Consider the following 17,259-nt stretch of genomic DNA (forward strand, 5'->3'; position numbering starts at 1 on the left):
CGGATACATTCAACGAAGTGAAAGAACAAAAAGGTATTCAACACAAACTGGTCTAAATCTAACAAATCACTTACCACTAAGTCTTATCGATAATAATTACCATTTTCGAGTGGGATGCAGTGGTGCCAACATCCCACCCGATAAATACGATTGTTTATTTTTATTTTTTTACAAAGATCAGAGAATCTGGCACCTAAACAGCGGTGTTTTAGTTGTTGCCTATTTTTTTTACGATCCATGATACGAAAATGAGGACAATAAATGAAAATGAGGTGAGTGCGGTTCGCTATCGACTTAAAAATTACTCTGGCGTTTCTACAGAAATTCAGGAAGAGGGAACACATCGGGAAACGAACAAAGATAAGCGTAACAATTTGTGTTTGTTGTGTTGGTATTACTGGAGGAATTGCGAAAAAAAAAACAGAAACAACCGTTGAGATATATATTTTTGAATATAAGTGTAAGAGTTACTATATCAGAGAGTTTGGTTATTTTTGAGCTCTATGTTTTGACGGCCGAAGCGACCACGGGTAGTCCTTCTCCGTGTACTTCTTCAGCGGCAAATCACAAAGCAACGGAAAAACCTTCTCCCCCACGTCACTTTTGGCCTGGAAGTACTTCTCACCAAAAAACTTCGGAACAAGCAAGACCCCGATTTCGCAGTTCCTCACAAAAATATCCTCAGTCCTCTCACCCCCTCTGGGTGCGTAGTACTGCCCCCACGCTCCCTTATTCACGTTCCCGGTGGTAAGCAAAAACCACGCCACCTTCGTCGAACACGATGACACCCTGCAGTACGTCTTCGTATGCGGCATAATTTTGCTTCTCCCTAGTTCATTGGCCTTCCACTGACTTAAAAACACAATTAAAAAATAAAACAAAATAAAATTTTGTGGCCATTCTTACTATAAAAAATCCTGAAGCCACAGCTGGTTAGTATGCACGGCTCGACTGTACCGCAGCCCCTCCCCCACGAGCTCGGCGTCGAAAACCCCATTCATCACCTCCTTCCACGTCGGAAAAACGATCTTGAGCGGCGCCAGAGGCGACGCCAACCGGCTCAAAAAGAAAGAGCGCAACCAGACGTCCGGGGACTCACCGAACTGGCCCAAATTCGACGCCTGCGCAATCACAGGCCAGAAGGGTTCTTCGTTCGGGGGTAAACGCGAGTGCTTTTTCAATACATTTTGCACTTGTTGGATGTGGCTGCCGGGGTTTTCCGGGCGGTAGCGACCCGGAATTGACGTTATAAGGAAAGCTGTGACGTCACTAAAATCGACTGACGTCACATAGTTGCTCCAGGGTTCCAAAATCGGAAGATCGTAGTGGTTTAAGAAAGCTAAAAGGTCGGACTTGAATTTAGTCGGGGATTCACCACTAGATTGCTCGTCGTCGTTGAGGCGTCGACAACGAGGGCTCACCCAGAAGCTAAAATTAGTGTAATCAGACCAGAGTTAGTGTGACGTCACGACGATACCCGTGGTTGAAGCGCTCCCATTGGTCGCGCAGATTGCACGTGGAGATAACCACCCTCAGAGAGTCGTCGTCGTAAACGTAGATGCTAATTTTTCTGAAAAAAAAAAAAAAAATAGAAAAAATCGCACGTCTTGAAAAAGACTAACTCGTGGTGGTTGCTGTATAAACGGTGTTTTTTGGCTGCTTCAGCTCAGGTTAAATTAAGTCAATTTAACTCAGGGTAGGTCAGGATAAAACTAAATTTACAACAATAATTTATGGTGAAAACAAATAATTGGTTCTCTGATTTCCTTTAATTTTTTGTAACATTCTATTGAGAGTTTTGTGAATTTCGTTCTATTTTCTAATTTTCCTGTCCATTGTTTGGAAATTTGGAAATATTATATCGATCTTAAGTTTTGCTCAGAAAAAAGATCTTTTCTTTAATTAAAAATTAAAAACTTGATGCTTTGTCATTTGCAAGTCGAAATTTCAAATGGAAAAATCGGAATTTTGAAATGAGTTTAAAATCTGAATCATTTTTTAAACGGAACCTGCACTACCCGTTTTTTCCTATAAATACGAAGCTTCAGATCATAAATACTAGATTTTTCGAGAATTATGATAAATGTGTAATTCTCAACGTAAATGTCAGTTAAAATGCTTTTTTTTTCTCATTTTTGAGTAGCTTTTTTTGTCTCTTTTTTGTTTTGTTTTAGTGGTTTTCTCTATGTGGCGCTTTTGTCTTCCTTTTTGTCGTCAGTTCTATGGCCCTTCTCATACTCTTTTTTGTCCTCTTTGTTTCACCTTTTTTTTTGGTCGGTCTTTTTCCGCCTTTTTTGTAGCTTTTTGTTTTGTTGTTGTTTTTTTTTTCGCCTTATGCCATGTTTTGTTTCTTTTTTATCGCTTGTTTGGTCTTTTTTGTCGTTTCTTTGGTCCCTTTTTTCAGTCACATTTTTTATTCATTCTTTTCCCGTTATTTTAGTCGCTTTTTGCTATTTTCGCACAATTTTTTGCCCCTTCTTCCCTTTTTTGTCACCTTTTTTTTCGACTCATTTTTTTTCTCTTTATTTCGTCTTTTGTGTTCATTTTTTGCCTTTTTATCGCCTTTTTGTATTGTAAAATTTCTACTGTAACTTCTGTCTTTTTTTAATACATAGTCATATTTCTGCTTATATTTTGCCTTTTTTTCTTAATATACATAGCCATCTTTTCTTTCAGAACAAGAAACTTAGAACATGGCTAAAACGGTATATTTTTGCAAGGAAATATGGATTTTGAAATTATGGGGCGGAGCCTAATTGCAAAATCAATAATTTCCTTATACAAATTTTCCTTTTCAAATATGTTTTAAGTTTCATGTTGTGAAAAGATGGCTAAGCATATTAAGAAAAAAAGCAAAATATAAGACCCGCCCACCAGCCCCGTCTCTATTGTAATGATTTTTTGATTTGACGTGAACCAAGGGGGCGGAGCTTAACAACTGCAACATACTTATTTCTTTCCAACAAATTAGAAACACGTTCTTGAGTATTGTGTTGCTCAAGGAATACTATGTATATTAAGAAAAAAGGCAAAATATAAACCCCACCCACCCACCCCATCTCGATTGTGATGATTTTTTTCATTCTTAGATAAGGATTTTGCAACTAAATTCCGCTCCTTTGTCTCTCGACTATTAAAAAAAAAACAATCACAATCGAGATGGGGTGGGTGGGTGGGGTTTATATTTCGCATTTTTTTTCTTAATATACGTAGTCGTCTTTTCCGAACAAGAAACTTAAAACATGTTGAAAATGGTAAATTCTTGTAGACAAATACGGATCTTGCAATTAAGCCCCGCCTCTCGATGTGCCAACAATGAAAAATTCGTCACAATTGAGAATTGAGATCGGGGCGGGAATGGGTGGGATTTAACCTTGGGCTTTATTTTTTTCTTAGTATACATAGTATTCTTTGAATAACACGATACTCAAAAACAATTAATTTGTAATTTTTAGTAGAGAAATAAGGATTTTGCAGTTAAGCTCCGCCTTCTTCAGAATCGAGATAGGGCGGGTGGGTGGGGCTGATATTTTGCCTTTTTTTCTTAATATACATAGCCTTCTTTTCTTTCTCAACAAGAAACTTGAACATGGTTAAAGCGGTAAGGCAAGATGTATGATATACCTTCTAAGAAAAGAGAGGGTGGGTGGGTGGGGCTAGTAGTTGCTAAGATAAGACTGATTTTGGCAAATGAAATATCCTCCAAGAAAACAGAGGGTGGGTGGGTGGGGCTAATACCTAATTAAATAAGACCGATTTTGGCAAATGACATATTCGCTAAGAAAATAGAGGGTGGGTGGGCGAGGCTAGTAGCTGCTACAATCAGACTGATTTTAGCAAATGATGTATCCTCTAAGAAATTTAATTAAATTATTATAACAAAAGACACTAGAAGCTCCAAAGCACTTTCAAATTCTTTCCAAACTGGAATATCTAGAACCTCAAGATTGCTTTAAATTAAAAAAAAAAACAGGGTCCCAAAATTAACTCAAAAACAGGTCAGCTCAGAATTTTCCAAAAATAGAACACCAATGTCCCCCAAAATTGTTTTAAATAATTTACAAAAAATCTCTATTTATCTTATCAATTATTAGGCCCGCCCACCCACCCTCTATTTTCTTGGGGGAATGTGATTTGCCAAAATCAGTCTTATCTTAGCAAACACCTAGCTAAGATATGACTGATTTTGGCATATGACATAGCCTCTAAGAAAAGAGAGGGCGGGTGGGCGGGGCTAATACCTGTTTAAATATGACCAATTTTGGCAGATGGCATTCCCTGCAAAAAAAGTGAGAGTAGGTGGGCGGGGCAAGTACCGTCTAAGATAAGACTGATTTTAGCAAATGATGTATCCTCTAAGAAATTTAATTAAATTATTATAACAAAAGACACTAGAAGCTCCAAAGCACTTTCAAATTTTTTCCAAACAGGAATACCTAGAACCTCAAGATTGTTTAAAGTTAAAAAAAAAACAGGATCCCAAAATTAACTCAAAAAAAGGTCAGGTCAGAATTTTCCAAAAATAGAACACCAATGTCCCCCAAAATTGTTTTAAATAACTTACAAAAAATCTCTATTTATCTTATCAATTACTAGCCTCGCCCACCCACCCTCTATTTTCTTGGGGGGAATGTGATTTGCCAAAATCAGTTTTATCTTATCAAATACTAGCCCCGCCCACCCACCCTCTATTTTCTTGGAGGACATGTGATTTGCCAGAATCAGTCTTATCTTGGCAAATACCTAGCTAAGATATGACTCATTTTGGCATATGACATACCCTCTAAGAAAAGAGAGGGTGGGTGGGTGGGGCCAGTACCCTGGTAAGAAGATAATACTGAATTTGGCAAATGAAATATCCTCTAAAAAAAGGGGAGGGCGGGTGGGCGGGGCTAATACCTGTTTAAATAAGACCAATTTTGGCAGATGGCATTCCCTGCAAGAAAAGTGAAGGTGGGTGGGCGGGGCAAGTACCTTCTAAGATAAGACTGATTTTGGCAAATGATATATCCTCTAAAAAATTTAAATTGTTATAAGAAAACAAACTAGATGCTCCAAAGCAGTTTCAAATTCTTTCCAAACAGGGATACCAAAATTGTTTTAAATTTTCAAAAAAAAAAAGGTGTCCCAAAAACAGGTTACAAAGAATTTTCCAAAAATAAAACACCAAAGTCCCCCAAAATTGTTTGAAATACTCGTAGTTTACAAAAAAAAATCTCCATGGGCTCCCAAAATAATACACCATGGATACACAAGAGACTCCCGAATTAAAAAAAAAAACACTGCGGCACTCAAGACTTTTTCAGATTCGTAAAAAGTGAAACAGTAAAAGCTCAAAAGGTTTTTTCAAGTTCATCCAGCAACAAAACACCAGATTCCTTTAAATTTTTGGACGAATCCTTTGAGTCTCCAAACCCCATAAGGTGGAAACTGTTCTCAATCGTCTCCTTTATCGGAAAAAGAAAGTTTCGCGTGCACGAGTGTCGAAAATATGTCTTCAACGCGTGCTGCGTAAATAACTTTTTCTACGACAAAGTCGAGTGTTGGAAAGGAAAATACGTGAAAGGAAATGAATTTCGGGAATCCAAAGAGGAGAATACGGAGTGTACTTTTTTTACTTTTGTATATAATACTTGTTGTAAATTAGTTTTATCTTATCAAATACTTGCCCCGCCCACCCACCCTCTATTTTCTTGGAAGCAATGTGATTTGCCAAAATCAGTTTTATCTTATCAAATATAAGCCCCGCCCACCCACCCTCTATTTTCTTTGAGGACATGTGATTTGCCAAAATCAGTCTTATCTTAGCAAATACCTAGCTAAGATATGACTGATTTTGGCATATGATATACTCTCTAAGAAAAGAAAGGGTGGGTGGGTGGGGCTAGTACTCTGGTAAGATAATACTGAATTTGGCAAATGAAATATCCTATAAGAAAAGAGAGGGCGGGTGGGCGGGGCTAATATCTGTTTAAAGATCGATTTTGGCAGATGATATTCCCTGCAAGAAAAGTGAGGGTGGGTGGGTGGGGCTAGTACCTGCTAAGATAAGACTGATTTTGGCAAATGATGTATCCTCTAAGAAATTTAATTAAATTATTATAAGAAAAGACACTAGAAGATCCAAAGCACTTTAAAATTCTTCCCAAATAGGAATAACTAGAACCTCAAGATTGTTTTAAATTTTTCAAAAAAAAAAAACTGCCATTTTTAAAACCGAACCAATCCTCAGGTGACAATAATAGAAAAAACGGAGAAAAATCCCTAAACTAAGTTAACGGCTACAATCATACACGAACCTACAACTAAAAAATGAGAGAAAAATCGGACCGGATACATTCAACGAAGTGAAAGAACAAAAAGGTATTCAACACAAACTGGTCTAAATCTAACAAATCACTTACCACTAAGTCTTATCGATAATAATTACCGTTTTCGAGTGGGATGCAGTGGTGCCAACATCCCACCCGATAAATACGATTGTTTATTTTTATTTTTTACAAAGATCAGAGAATCTGGCACCTAAACAGCAGTGTTTTAGTTGTTGCCTATTTTTTTTACGATCCATGATACGAAAATGAGGACAATAAATGAAAATGAGGTGAGTGCGGTTCGCTATCGACTTAAAAATTACTCTGGCGTTTCTGCAGAAATTCAGGAAGAGGGAACAAATCGGGAAACGAACAAAGATAAGCGTAACAATTTGTGTTTGTTGTGTTGGTATTACTGGAGGAATTGCGAAAAAAAAAAACAGAAACAACTCTTGAGATATATATTTTTGAATATAAGTGTAAGAGTTACTAAATCAGAGAGTTTGGTTATTTTTGGGCTCTATGTTTTGACGGCCGAAGCGACCACGGGTAGTCCTTCTCCGTGTACTTCCTCAGCGGCAAATCATAAAGCAACGGAAAAACCTTCTCCCCCACGTCACTTTTGGCCTGGAAGTACTTCTCACCAAAGAACTTCGGAACAAGCAAAACCCCGATTTCGCAGTTCCTCACAAAAATATCCTCAGTCCTCTCACCCCCTCTGGGTGCGTAGTACTGCCCCCAAGCTCCCTTATTCACGTTCCCGGTGGTAAGCAAAAACCACGCCACCTTCGTCGAATACGACGACACCCTGCAGTACGTCTTCGTATGCGGCATAAATTTGCTCCTCCCTAGTTCATTGGCCTTCCACTGACTAAAAAACACAATTAAAAAATAATAAAACAAAATAAAATTTTGTGGCCATTCTTACTATAAAAAATCCTGAAGCCACAGCTGGTTAGTATGCACGGCTCGACTGTACCGCAGCCCCTCCCCCACGAGCTCGGCGTCGAAAACCCCATTCATCACCTCCTTCCACGTCGGAAAAACGATCTTGAGCGGCGCCAGAGGCGACGCCAACCGACTCAAAAAGAAAGAGCGCAACCAGACGTCCGGGGACTCACCGAACTGGCCCAAATTCGACGCCTGCGCAATCACAGGCCAGAAGGGTTCTTCGTTCGGGGGTAAACGCGAGTGCTTTTTCAATACATTTTGCACTTGTTGGATGTGGCTGCCGGGGTTGTCGGGGCTATAGCGACCCGGAATTGACGTTATAAGGAAAGCTGTGACGTCACTAAAATCGGCTGACGTCACATCGTTGCTCCACGGTTCCAAAATCGGAAGATCGTAGTGGTTTAAGAACGCCAAAAGGTCGGACTTGAATTTAGTCGCGGATTCACCACCAGATTGGTCGTCGTCGTTGAGGCGTCGACAACGAGGGCTCACCCAGAAGCTAAAATTAGCGTAATCAGACCAGAGTTAGTGTGACGTCACGACAATACCCGTGGTTGAAGCGCTCCCATTGGTCGCGCAGATTGCACGTGGAGATAACCACCCTCAGAGAGTCGTCGTCGTAAACGTAGATGCTAATTTTTCTGAAAAAAAAAAAAAAAATAGAAAAAATCGCACGTCTTGAAAAAGACTAACTCGTGGTGGTTGCTGTATAAACGGTGTTTTTTGGCTGCTTCAGCTCAGGTTAAATTAAGTCAAATTAACTCAGGGTAGGTCAGGATAAAACTAAATTTACAACAATAATTTATGGTGAAAACAAATAATTGGTTCTCTGATTTCCTTTAATTTTTTGTAACATTCTATTGAGAGTTTTGTGAATTTCGTTCTATTTTCTAATTTTCGTGTCCATTGTTTGGAAATTTGGAAATATTATATCGATCTTAAGTTTTGCTCAGAAAAAAGATCTTTTCTTTAATTAAAAATTAAAAACTTGATGCTTTGTCATTTGCAAGTCGAAATTTCAAATGGAAAAATCGGAATTTTGAAATGAGTTTAAAATCTGAATCATTTTTTAAACGGAACCTGCACTACCCGTTTTTTCCTATAAATACGAAGCTTCAGATCATAAATACTAGATTTTTCGAGAATTATGATAAATGTGTAATTCTCAACGTAAATGTCAGTTAAAATGCTTTTTTTTTCTCATTTTTGAGTAGCTTTTTTTGTCTCTTTTTTGTTTTGTTTTAGTGGTTTTCTCTATGTGGCGCTTTTATCTTCCTTTTTGTCGTCAGTTCGATGGCCCTTCTCATACTCTTTTTTGTCCTCTTTGTTTCACCTTTTTTGGTCGGTCTTTTTCAGCCTTTTTTGTAGCTTTTTGTTTTTGTTGTTTTTTTTTCGCCTTATGCCATGTTTTGTTTCTTTTTTATCGCTTGTTTGGTCTTTTTTGTCATTTCTGTGGTCCCTTTTTTCAGTCACATTTTTTATTCATTCTTTTTCCGTTATTTTAGTTGCTTTTTGCTATTTTCGCACAATTTTTTGCCCCTTCTTTCCTTTTTTTTGACATCTTTTTTTTCGTCTTTTGTGTTCACTTTTTTGCCGTTTTATCGCCTTTTTGTATTGTAAAATTTCTACTGTAACTTCTGTCTTTTTTTTTTAATACATATTCATATTTCTGCTTATATTTTGTCTTTTTTTCTTAATATACATAGCCATCTTTTCTTTCAGAGCAAGAAACTTAGAACATGGTTAAAACGGTATATTTTTGCAAGGAAATATGGATTTTGAAATTATGGGGCGGAGCCTAATTGCAAAATCGATATTTCCTTATACAAATTTTCCTTTTTAAATATGTTTTAAGTTTCATGCTGTGAAAAGATGGCTAAGCATATTAAGAAAAAAGAAGGCAAAATATAAGCCCCGCCCACCCGCCCCGTCTCTATTGTAATGATTTTTTATTTGCCGTGAACCAAGGGGGCGGAGCTTAACAACTGCAAAATACTTATTTCTTTCCAACAAATTAGAAACACGTTTTTGAGTATTGTGTTACTCAAGGAATACTATGTATATTAAAAAAAAAATCAAAATATAAACCCCACCCACCCACCCCATCTCGATTGTGATGATTTTTTTAATTCTTAGATAAGGATTTTGCAACTAAATTCCGCTCCTTTGTCTCTCGACTATTAAAAAAAAAAACAATCACAATCGAGATGGGGTGGGTGGGTGGGGTTTATATTTCGCATTTTTTTTCTTAATATACGTAGTCGTCTTTTCCGAACAAGAAACTTAAAACATGTTGAAAATGGTAAATTCTTGTAGACAAATAGGGATCTTGCAATTAAGCCCCGCCTCTCGATGTGCTAACAATGAAAAATTCGTCACAATTGAGAATTGAGATCGGGGCGAGAATGGGTGGGATTTAACCTTGGGCTTTATTTTTTTCTTAGTATACATAGTATTCTTTGAATAACACGATACTCAAAAACAATTAATTTTTAATTTTTAGTAGAGAAATAAGGATTTTGCAGTTAAGCTCCGCCTTCTTCAGAATCGAGATAGGGCGGGTGGGTGGGGCTGATATTTTGCCTTTTTTTCTTAATATACATAGCCTTCTTTTCTTTCTCAACAAGAAACTTGAACATGGTTAAAGCAGTAAGGCAAGATGTATGATATACCTTCTAAGAAAAGAGAGGGTGGGTGGGCGGTTGGGGCTAGTACCTGATAAGATAAAACTGATTTTGGCAAATGAGATACCTTCTAAGAAAAGAGAGGGTGAGTGGGTGGGGCTAGTAGTTGCTAAGATAAGACTGATTTTGGCAAATGAAATATCCTCCAAGAAAACAGAGGGTGGGTGGATGGGGCTAATACCTAATTAAATAAGACCGATTTTGGCAAATGACATATTCGCTAAGAAAATAGAGGGTGGGTGGGCGAGGCTAGTAGCTGCTACAATCAGACTGATTTTAGCAAATGATGTATCCTCTAAGAAATTTAATTAAATTATTATAACAAAAGACACTAGAAGCTCCAAAGCACTTTCAAATTCTTTCCAAACTGGAATATCTAGAACCTCAAGATTGCTTTAAATTAAAAAAAAAACAGGGTCCCAAAATTAACTCAAAAACGGGTCAGGTCAGAATTTTCCAAAAATAGAACACCAATGTCCCCCAAAATTGTTTTAAATAATTTACAAAAAATCTCTGTTTATCTTATCAATTATTAGCCCCGCCCACCCACCCTCTATTTTCTTGGGGGAATGTGATTTGCCAAAATCAGTTTTATCTTATCAAATACTAGCCCCGCCCACCCACCCTCTATTTTCTTGGAGGACATGTGATTTGCCAAAATCAGTCTTATCTTGGCAAATACCTAGCTAAGATATGACTCATTTTGGCATATGACATACCCTCTAAGAAAAGAGAGGGTGGGTGGGTGGGGCCAGTACCCTGGTAAGAAGATAATACTGAATTTGGCAAATGAAATATCCTCTAAAAAAAGGAGAGGGCGGGTGGGCGGGGCTAATACCTGTTTAAATAAGACCAATTTTGGCAGATGGCATTCCCTGCAAGAAAAGTGAAGGTGGGTGGGCGGGGCAAGTACCTTCTAAGATAAGACTGATTTTGGCAAATGATATATCCTCTAAAAAATTTAAATTGTTATAAGAAAACAAACTAGATGCTCCAAAGCAGTTTCAAATTCTTTCCAAACAGGGATACCAAAATTGTTTTAAATTTTCAAAAAAAAAAAACGGTGTCCCAAAAACAGGTTACAAAGAATTTTCCAAAAATAAAACACCAAAGTCCCCCAAAATTGTTTGAAATACTCGTAGTTTACAAAAAAAAATCTCCATGGGCTCCCAAAATAATACACCATGGATACACAAGAGACTCCCGAATTAAAAAAAAAAACACTGCGGCACTCAAGACTTTTTCAGATTCGTAAAAAGTGAAACAGTAAAAGCTCAAAAGGTTTTTTCAAGTTCATCCAGCAACAAAACACCAGATTCCTTTAAATTTTTGGACGAATCCTTTGAGTCTCCAAACCCCATAAGGTTGAAACTGTTCTCAATCGTCTCCTTTTTCGGAAAAAGAAAGTTTCGCGTGCACGAGTGTCGAAAATATGTCTTCAACGCGTGCTGCGTAAATAACTTTTTCTACGACAAAGTCGAGTGTTGGAAAGGAAAATACGTGAAAGGAAATGAATTTCGGGAATCCAAAGACGAGAATACGGAGTGTACTTTTTTTACTTTTGTATATAATACTTGTTGTAAATTAGTTTTATCTTATCAAATACTTGCCCCGCCCACCCACCCTCTATTTTCTTGGAAGCAATGTGATTTGCCAAAATCAGTTTTATCTTATCAAATATAAGCCCCGCCCACCCACCCTCTATTTTCTTTGAGGACATGTGATTTGCCAAAATCAGTCTTATCTTAGCAAATACCTAGCTAAGATATGACTGATTTTGGCATATGATATACTCTCTAAGAAAAGAAAGGGTGGGTGGGTGGGGCTAGTACTCTGGTAAGATAATACTGAATTTGGCAAATGAAATATCCTATAAGAAAAGAGAGGGCGGGTGGGCGGGGCTAATATCTGTTTAAAGATCGATTTTGGCAGATGATATTCCCTGCAAGAAAAGTGAGGGTGGGTGGGCGGGGCTAGTACCTGCTAAGATAAGACTGATTTTGGCAAATGATGTATCCTCTAAGAAATTTAATTAAATTATTATAAGAAAAGACACTAGAAGATCCAAAGCACTTTAAAATTCTTCCCAAATAGGAATAACTAGAACCTCAAGATTGTTTTAAATTTTTCAAAAAAAAAAACCTCCCATTTTTAAAACCGAACCAATTCTCAGGTGACAATAATAGAAAAAACGGAGAAAAATCCCTAAACTAAGTTAACGGCTACAATCATACACGAACCTACAACTAAAAAATGAGAGAAAAATCAGACCGGATACATTCAACGAAGTGAAAGAACAAAAAGGTATTCAACACAAACTGGTCTAAATCTAACAAATCACTTACCACCAAGTCTTATCGATAATAATTACCGTTTTCGAGTGGGATGCAGTGGTGCCAACATCCCACCCGATAAATACGATTGTTTATTTTTATTTTTTTACAAAGATCAGAGAATCTGGCACCTAAACAGCGGTGTTTTAGTTGTTGCCTATTTTTTTTACGATCCATGATACGAAAATGAGGACAATAAATGAAAATGAGGTGAGTGCGGTTCGCTATCGACTTAAAAATTACTCTGGCGTTTCTGCAGAAATTCAGGAAGAGGGAACAAATCGGGAAACGAACAAAGATAAGCGTAACAATTTGTGTTTGTTGTGTTGGTATTACTGGAGGAATTGCGAAAAAAAAAACAGAAACAACTCTTGAGATATATATTTTTGAATATAAGTGTAAGAGTTACTAAATCAGAGAGTTTGGTTATTTTTGGGCTCTATGTTTTGACGGCCGAAGCGACCACGGGTAGTCCTTCTCTGTGTACTTCTTCAGCGGCAAATCATAAAGCAACGGAAAAACCTTCTCCCCCACGTCACTTTTGGCCTGGAAGTACTTCTCACCAAAGAACTTCGGAACAAGCAAAACCCCGATTTCGCAGTTCCTCACAAAAATATCCTCAGTCTTCTCACCCCCTCTGGGTGCGTAGTACTGCCCCCACGCCCCCTTATTCACGTTCCCGGTGGTAAGCAAAAACCACGCCACCTTCGTCGAACACGACGACACCCTGCAGTACGTCTTCGTATGCGGCATAATTTTGCTTCTCCCTAGTTCATTGGCCTTCCACTGACTAAAAATCAATTAAAAAATAATAAAACAATAATAAAACAATAATAAAATTTTGTGGCCGTTCTTACTATAAAAAATCCTGAAGCCACAGCTGGTTAGTGTGCACGGCTCGACTGTACCGCAACCCCTCCCCCACGAGCTCGGCGTCGAAAACCCCATTCATCACCTCCTTCCACGTCGGAAAAACGATCTTGAGCGGCGCCAAAGGCGACGCCAACCGACTCAAAAAGAAAGAGCGCAACCAGACGTCCGGGGACTCCCCGAACTGGCCCAAATTCGACGCCTGCGCAATCACAGGCCAGAAGGGTTCTTCGTTCGGGGGTAAACGCGAGTGCTTTTTCAATACATTTTGCACTTGTTGGATATGGCTGCCGGGGTTTTCCGGGCTATAGCGACCCGGAATTGACGTTATAAGGAAAGCTGTGACGTCACTAAAATCGGCTGACGTCACATAGTTGCTCCACGGTTCCAAAATCGGAAGATCGTAGTGGTTTAAGAAAGCTAAAAGGTCGGACTTGAATTTAGTCGGGGATTCACCACCAGATTGCTCGTCGTCGTTGAGGCGTCGACAACGAGGGCTCACCCAGAAGCTAAAATTAGCGTAATCAGACCAGAGTTAGTGTGACGTCACGACAATACCCGTGGTTGAAGCGCTCCCATTGGTCGCGCAGATTGCACGTGGAGATAACAACCCTCAGAGAGTCGTCGTCGTAAACGTAGATGCTAATTTTTCTGAAACAAAAAATTAGAAAAAATCGCACGTCTTGAAAAAGACTAACTCGTGGTGGTTGCTGTATAAACGGTGTTTTTTGGCCTCTTCGTCGTCCAAAAGGCACTGCAGGGTGACGTTCGGGTACCTGGATTTTTCGATCAATTTCCCCTCGATGTTCGAGTACAAAATCGTGAGCGGCTTCGTCCTGCAAAAGTAGCAATTTCGGACCAGCTTATATATGATTGCGTCATGCGCGCTGACTCACTCGACTTTCTGTATCTTGTACTGTTTGATTAGCCACTGGATATCAACTTTCGCAGCGATGTGTAATGAACATTTCAGCTGGCCGAGGCTGGGGCACAAAAAATCGGTGAAGGCCACAGAGTTGGACTCGGGTTTAGTCACTTGGGCGATTTCGTTGTAGAAAATGTTGTAGGGGGCTGCGTCTGCCAGTTTGTCCAACATGGTTTTCGAGTAGGCCATGCTTACAGCTGAGTAGATTATTACACTGTTATCACTCGAAGTGGTACTTTAGTGGCACGCGTACACAAAGCGTAATCAAAGTCGACACAGGATGTCAATTGAAAGATGGAGGTGTATTTATGTTGGCGATTATTCGATAAAGCGGGGATCCCCCAATGAAAACAAGTGTCGGTTTGAATATTCGCGCCCATATTTGTGTCATCGTACACACGAATTTTTCAATAAAGTTGTCGGCTCTATTTACTGCGTCATAAGGGTTGTAGTCGCTTAAAGTTGTCGGTGCGTCGAAATCGTAGCTTCTCTGCTTTCAAGTTCTCAGGTTAAGTCGGTTCAGGAAAAGCAAGGACGTGTGTTGTTTCAGGTGGTGCTATTGGTAGCCATGATTGTCAAATTGTAATAGAAATGTTCACCGACGTAGAAATAGAATAGATTGCTTACATACATTGTCATTTTTTCAACTTTTGGATCTTTCAATTTTTGATTTTTGAACTTTTATATTTTTCAGTTTTACCATTTTGTCGTTTTTAGTTTTTTAATTTTTATATTTATTTTTTTTAACTTTATTATTTTGTCTCACAATTTTTTCTTTTTTTATATTTGAGAAGTTGATAAATCGAAAAATTAAAAATGGAAAAATCCTGCACCATTTTGATATGCTTTCGACCTTTTTTTTCAGTTGTCAGATCAACATCAAAGATTGTTATCATGTCATCATCAGTGACATATTCGGCGAAAAAATAATCTATTTAAACACGAGATAAAATGATGAGACTGTGACATTAATTATCTTATTAAACTGACATTACAATTGTTTTTATTATCGATTGCAGATGTTCTTGAAGTTTATTTTAAGCTGAATTCAAGTACGATAAGTCAAAAGGAGAGTGTCTTGTTACGTTCTGAGAAATCTTATCACTCTTATCAAATTATACACAACGTCATTGTCTGCAAAACTCTTGCACTTACACTAAAAATAGAATGGGAAATTTGTCTTCTCTTGCCCACTCTATTTCTTCATATTTGTAGACTATTCTTCAATTTTTAATTTTACGATTTTTTGGTTTATCGATTTTATTAAATTTTTTAATTAATAATTTTTCGACTTTTAGGCTTTTCGATTTTTCAGTTTCTCGATTTTTTAATTTTTCGCTTTCTCGATTTTCGTAATTTTCGATTTGTTAATTTTTCAACATTCTAATTTCAGGAATTATTCAACTTCTTTTTTTTTCAATTTCAATTTTTATCAGTTTGTTTGATTTATCGATTTTACGATTTTGTGGTGTTTCGATTCTTCGAATTTTGAATTTCTCGACATCGATTTTTTGATTTTTCAATATTTTAATTTTTCGATGTTTTAGATTTTTCATTTTTCTGATGTTTCAATTTTTCGACTTCTTAGTTTTAGATTTTTTTTTTGATTTTTAAAATACCTGATTTTTGAATATTTCATTTTTTTTTAATTATTCAATTTTTCAGTTCATCTATTTTTAAATTTTCTGATTTTTGATTTCTCAATTTTTGTAATTTTCGGTTTCTTAATTTTTCAACATTTTAATTTCAGGAATTATTCAATTCTTGTTTTTTTTTCAATTGTCGATATTTAGAATTTTTGATTTTTTAAATTTAAAATTTTTCGATCGCCCGATTTTCGTTTTTAAAATTTTTTGATTTTAAAATTTTTTATTTTTCGCTGTTTCAATTTTTTGGTTTTTAAATGTTCTGTTTTTTCAGTCTTTCTCAATTTTTCAATTACCCATTTCTCGATTCATCGATGTTTAAATTTTCCGGTTCTTTGATTATCGATTTTAATAAAATTTTCAATGATTAATTTTTCAACTTTGAGTTATTTCGATTTGTAGATCTTTCGACTTTTCGTTCTTTTTATGTCTCGATTTCTCGATGTTTCAATTTATCGACTTTCAGACATTTCGATTTTTTGATTCTGCTTCTTGTTTTTTCGATTTTTGAAATTTTCGATTTCTCGATTTTTCAAATTTTCGATTTCCCAATTTTTCAACATTTCAAAATCGGGAATTTTTCAATTTCTATTTTTATCAGTTTGATTTATCGATTTTACGATTTTGTGATGTTTCGATTTCCCGATTTTTAATTTTTTCAATACATCAATATTTCGATTCTTCGAATTTTGAATTTCTCGACATCGATTTTTTAATGTTTCAATATTTTAGTTTTTCGATTTTTCAATTTTCTGATGTTTCAATTTTTCGACTTCTTAGTTTTAGATTTTTTTTTTGAGTTTTTAAATATCTAATTTTTGAATATTTCATTTTTTTTTTTTAATTATTCAATTTTTCAGTTCATCTATTTTAAAATTTTCTGATTTTTAAAATTTTTTATTTTTCGATTTTTCAATTTTTTGGTTTTTAAATGTTCTGTTTTTTGAGTCATTTTCAATTTTTCAATTACCGATTTCTCGATTCATCGATTTTTAAATTTTCCAATTTTTGATTTATCGATTTTATTAAAATTTTCAATGATTAATTTTTCGATTTTGAGTTATTTCGATTTGTCGATCTTTCGACTTTTCGTTCTTTTCATGTCTCGATTTCTCGATGTTTCAATTTTTCGACTTTTAGACTTTTGATTCTCCAATTTTTCAATCAATTTTTCGAGAATTCAGTTTGAAGATTTTTTAAAATCTGTTTCTTTCGATTTTTGAAATTTTAGATTTCTCGATTTTTCAAATTTTCGATTTCCCAGTTTTTCAACATTTCAGAACTGGGAATTTTTCAATTTCTATTTTTATCAGTTTGTTTGAAGTATCGAATTTACGATTTTGTGATGTTTCGATTTCCCGATTTTTAATTTTTTCAATACATCAATATTTCGATTCTTCGAATTTTGAATTTCTCGACATCGATTTTTTGATTTTTCAATATTTTAATTTTTCGATGTTTTAGATTTTTCAATTTTCTGATGTTTCAATTTTTCGACTTCTTAGTTTTAGATTTTTTTTTTTGATTTTTAAAATATCT

At 36.5% G+C, this 17,259-nt stretch overlaps 3 protein-coding genes across 3 annotated transcripts; all 3 read right to left on the bottom strand.

Moving 5' to 3' along the window:
- Window positions 1-466: 466 nt before the first annotated feature.
- LOC135140307 (tyrosyl-DNA phosphodiesterase 1-like) lies at window positions 467-6,568 on the bottom strand. Its single transcript, XM_064070800.1, has 5 exons — window positions 6,562-6,568; window positions 1,623-1,665; window positions 1,478-1,570; window positions 907-1,428; window positions 467-852 (listed from the first exon to the last, which is right to left on the bottom strand). Exons 1-5 carry the CDS (start codon window positions 6,566-6,568, stop codon window positions 489-491), a joined length of 1,029 nt encoding a protein of 342 aa, XP_063926870.1. The 3' UTR covers window positions 467-488.
- Window positions 6,569-6,758: 190 nt separating this feature from the next.
- On the bottom strand, window positions 6,759-12,456 carry LOC135140308 (tyrosyl-DNA phosphodiesterase 1-like). Its single transcript, XM_064070801.1, has 5 exons — window positions 12,450-12,456; window positions 7,956-7,998; window positions 7,811-7,903; window positions 7,240-7,761; window positions 6,759-7,182 (listed from the first exon to the last, which is right to left on the bottom strand). The coding sequence occupies exons 1-5, from the start codon at window positions 12,454-12,456 to the stop codon at window positions 6,819-6,821; spliced, it is 1,029 nt and encodes a 342-aa protein (XP_063926871.1). The 3' UTR covers window positions 6,759-6,818.
- A 189-nt stretch (window positions 12,457-12,645) lies between these two features.
- On the bottom strand, window positions 12,646-14,381 carry LOC135140398 (probable tyrosyl-DNA phosphodiesterase). The gene is made up of 5 exons (XM_064070924.1): window positions 14,046-14,381; window positions 13,848-13,985; window positions 13,708-13,800; window positions 13,137-13,658; window positions 12,646-13,069 (listed from the first exon to the last, which is right to left on the bottom strand). Exons 1-5 carry the CDS (start codon window positions 14,261-14,263, stop codon window positions 12,706-12,708), a joined length of 1,335 nt encoding a protein of 444 aa, XP_063926994.1. The 5' UTR covers window positions 14,264-14,381; the 3' UTR covers window positions 12,646-12,705.
- Between the last annotated feature and the right edge of the window lie 2,878 nt (window positions 14,382-17,259).

The sequence above is a fragment of the Zophobas morio genome, unplaced genomic scaffold, assembly GCF_036711695.1.
Source record: "Zophobas morio isolate AGI-343-1 ecotype UQ-CSIRO unplaced genomic scaffold, CSIRO_AGI_Zmor_V1 ptg000040l, whole genome shotgun sequence".
NCBI lineage: Eukaryota > Metazoa > Arthropoda > Insecta > Coleoptera > Tenebrionidae > Zophobas > Zophobas morio.

Bases quoted from the DNA above. Each gene is read 5' to 3' on its own strand.
- LOC135140398 (XM_064070924.1), bottom strand. From the start codon at position 14,263: ATGGCCTACTCGAAAACCATGTTGGACAAACTGGCAGACGCAGCCCCC. The intron at 13,801-13,847 runs GTTAGTCTTTTT...TTTTTGTTTCAG, and splicing joins TTATACAGCAACCACCACGA to AAAAATTAGCATCTACGTTT. The intron at 13,070-13,136 runs GTAAGAACGGCC...ATTGATTTTTAG, and splicing joins TGGCTTCAGGATTTTTTATA to TCAGTGGAAGGCCAATGAAC.
- LOC135140307 (XM_064070800.1), bottom strand. The intron at 1,571-1,622 runs GTTAGTCTTTTT...TTTTTTTTTCAG, and splicing joins TTATACAGCAACCACCACGA to AAAAATTAGCATCTACGTTT. The intron at 853-906 runs GTAAGAATGGCC...TGTGTTTTTAAG, and splicing joins TGGCTTCAGGATTTTTTATA to TCAGTGGAAGGCCAATGAAC.
- LOC135140308 (XM_064070801.1), bottom strand. The intron at 7,904-7,955 runs GTTAGTCTTTTT...TTTTTTTTTCAG, and splicing joins TTATACAGCAACCACCACGA to AAAAATTAGCATCTACGTTT. The intron at 7,183-7,239 runs GTAAGAATGGCC...TGTGTTTTTTAG, and splicing joins TGGCTTCAGGATTTTTTATA to TCAGTGGAAGGCCAATGAAC.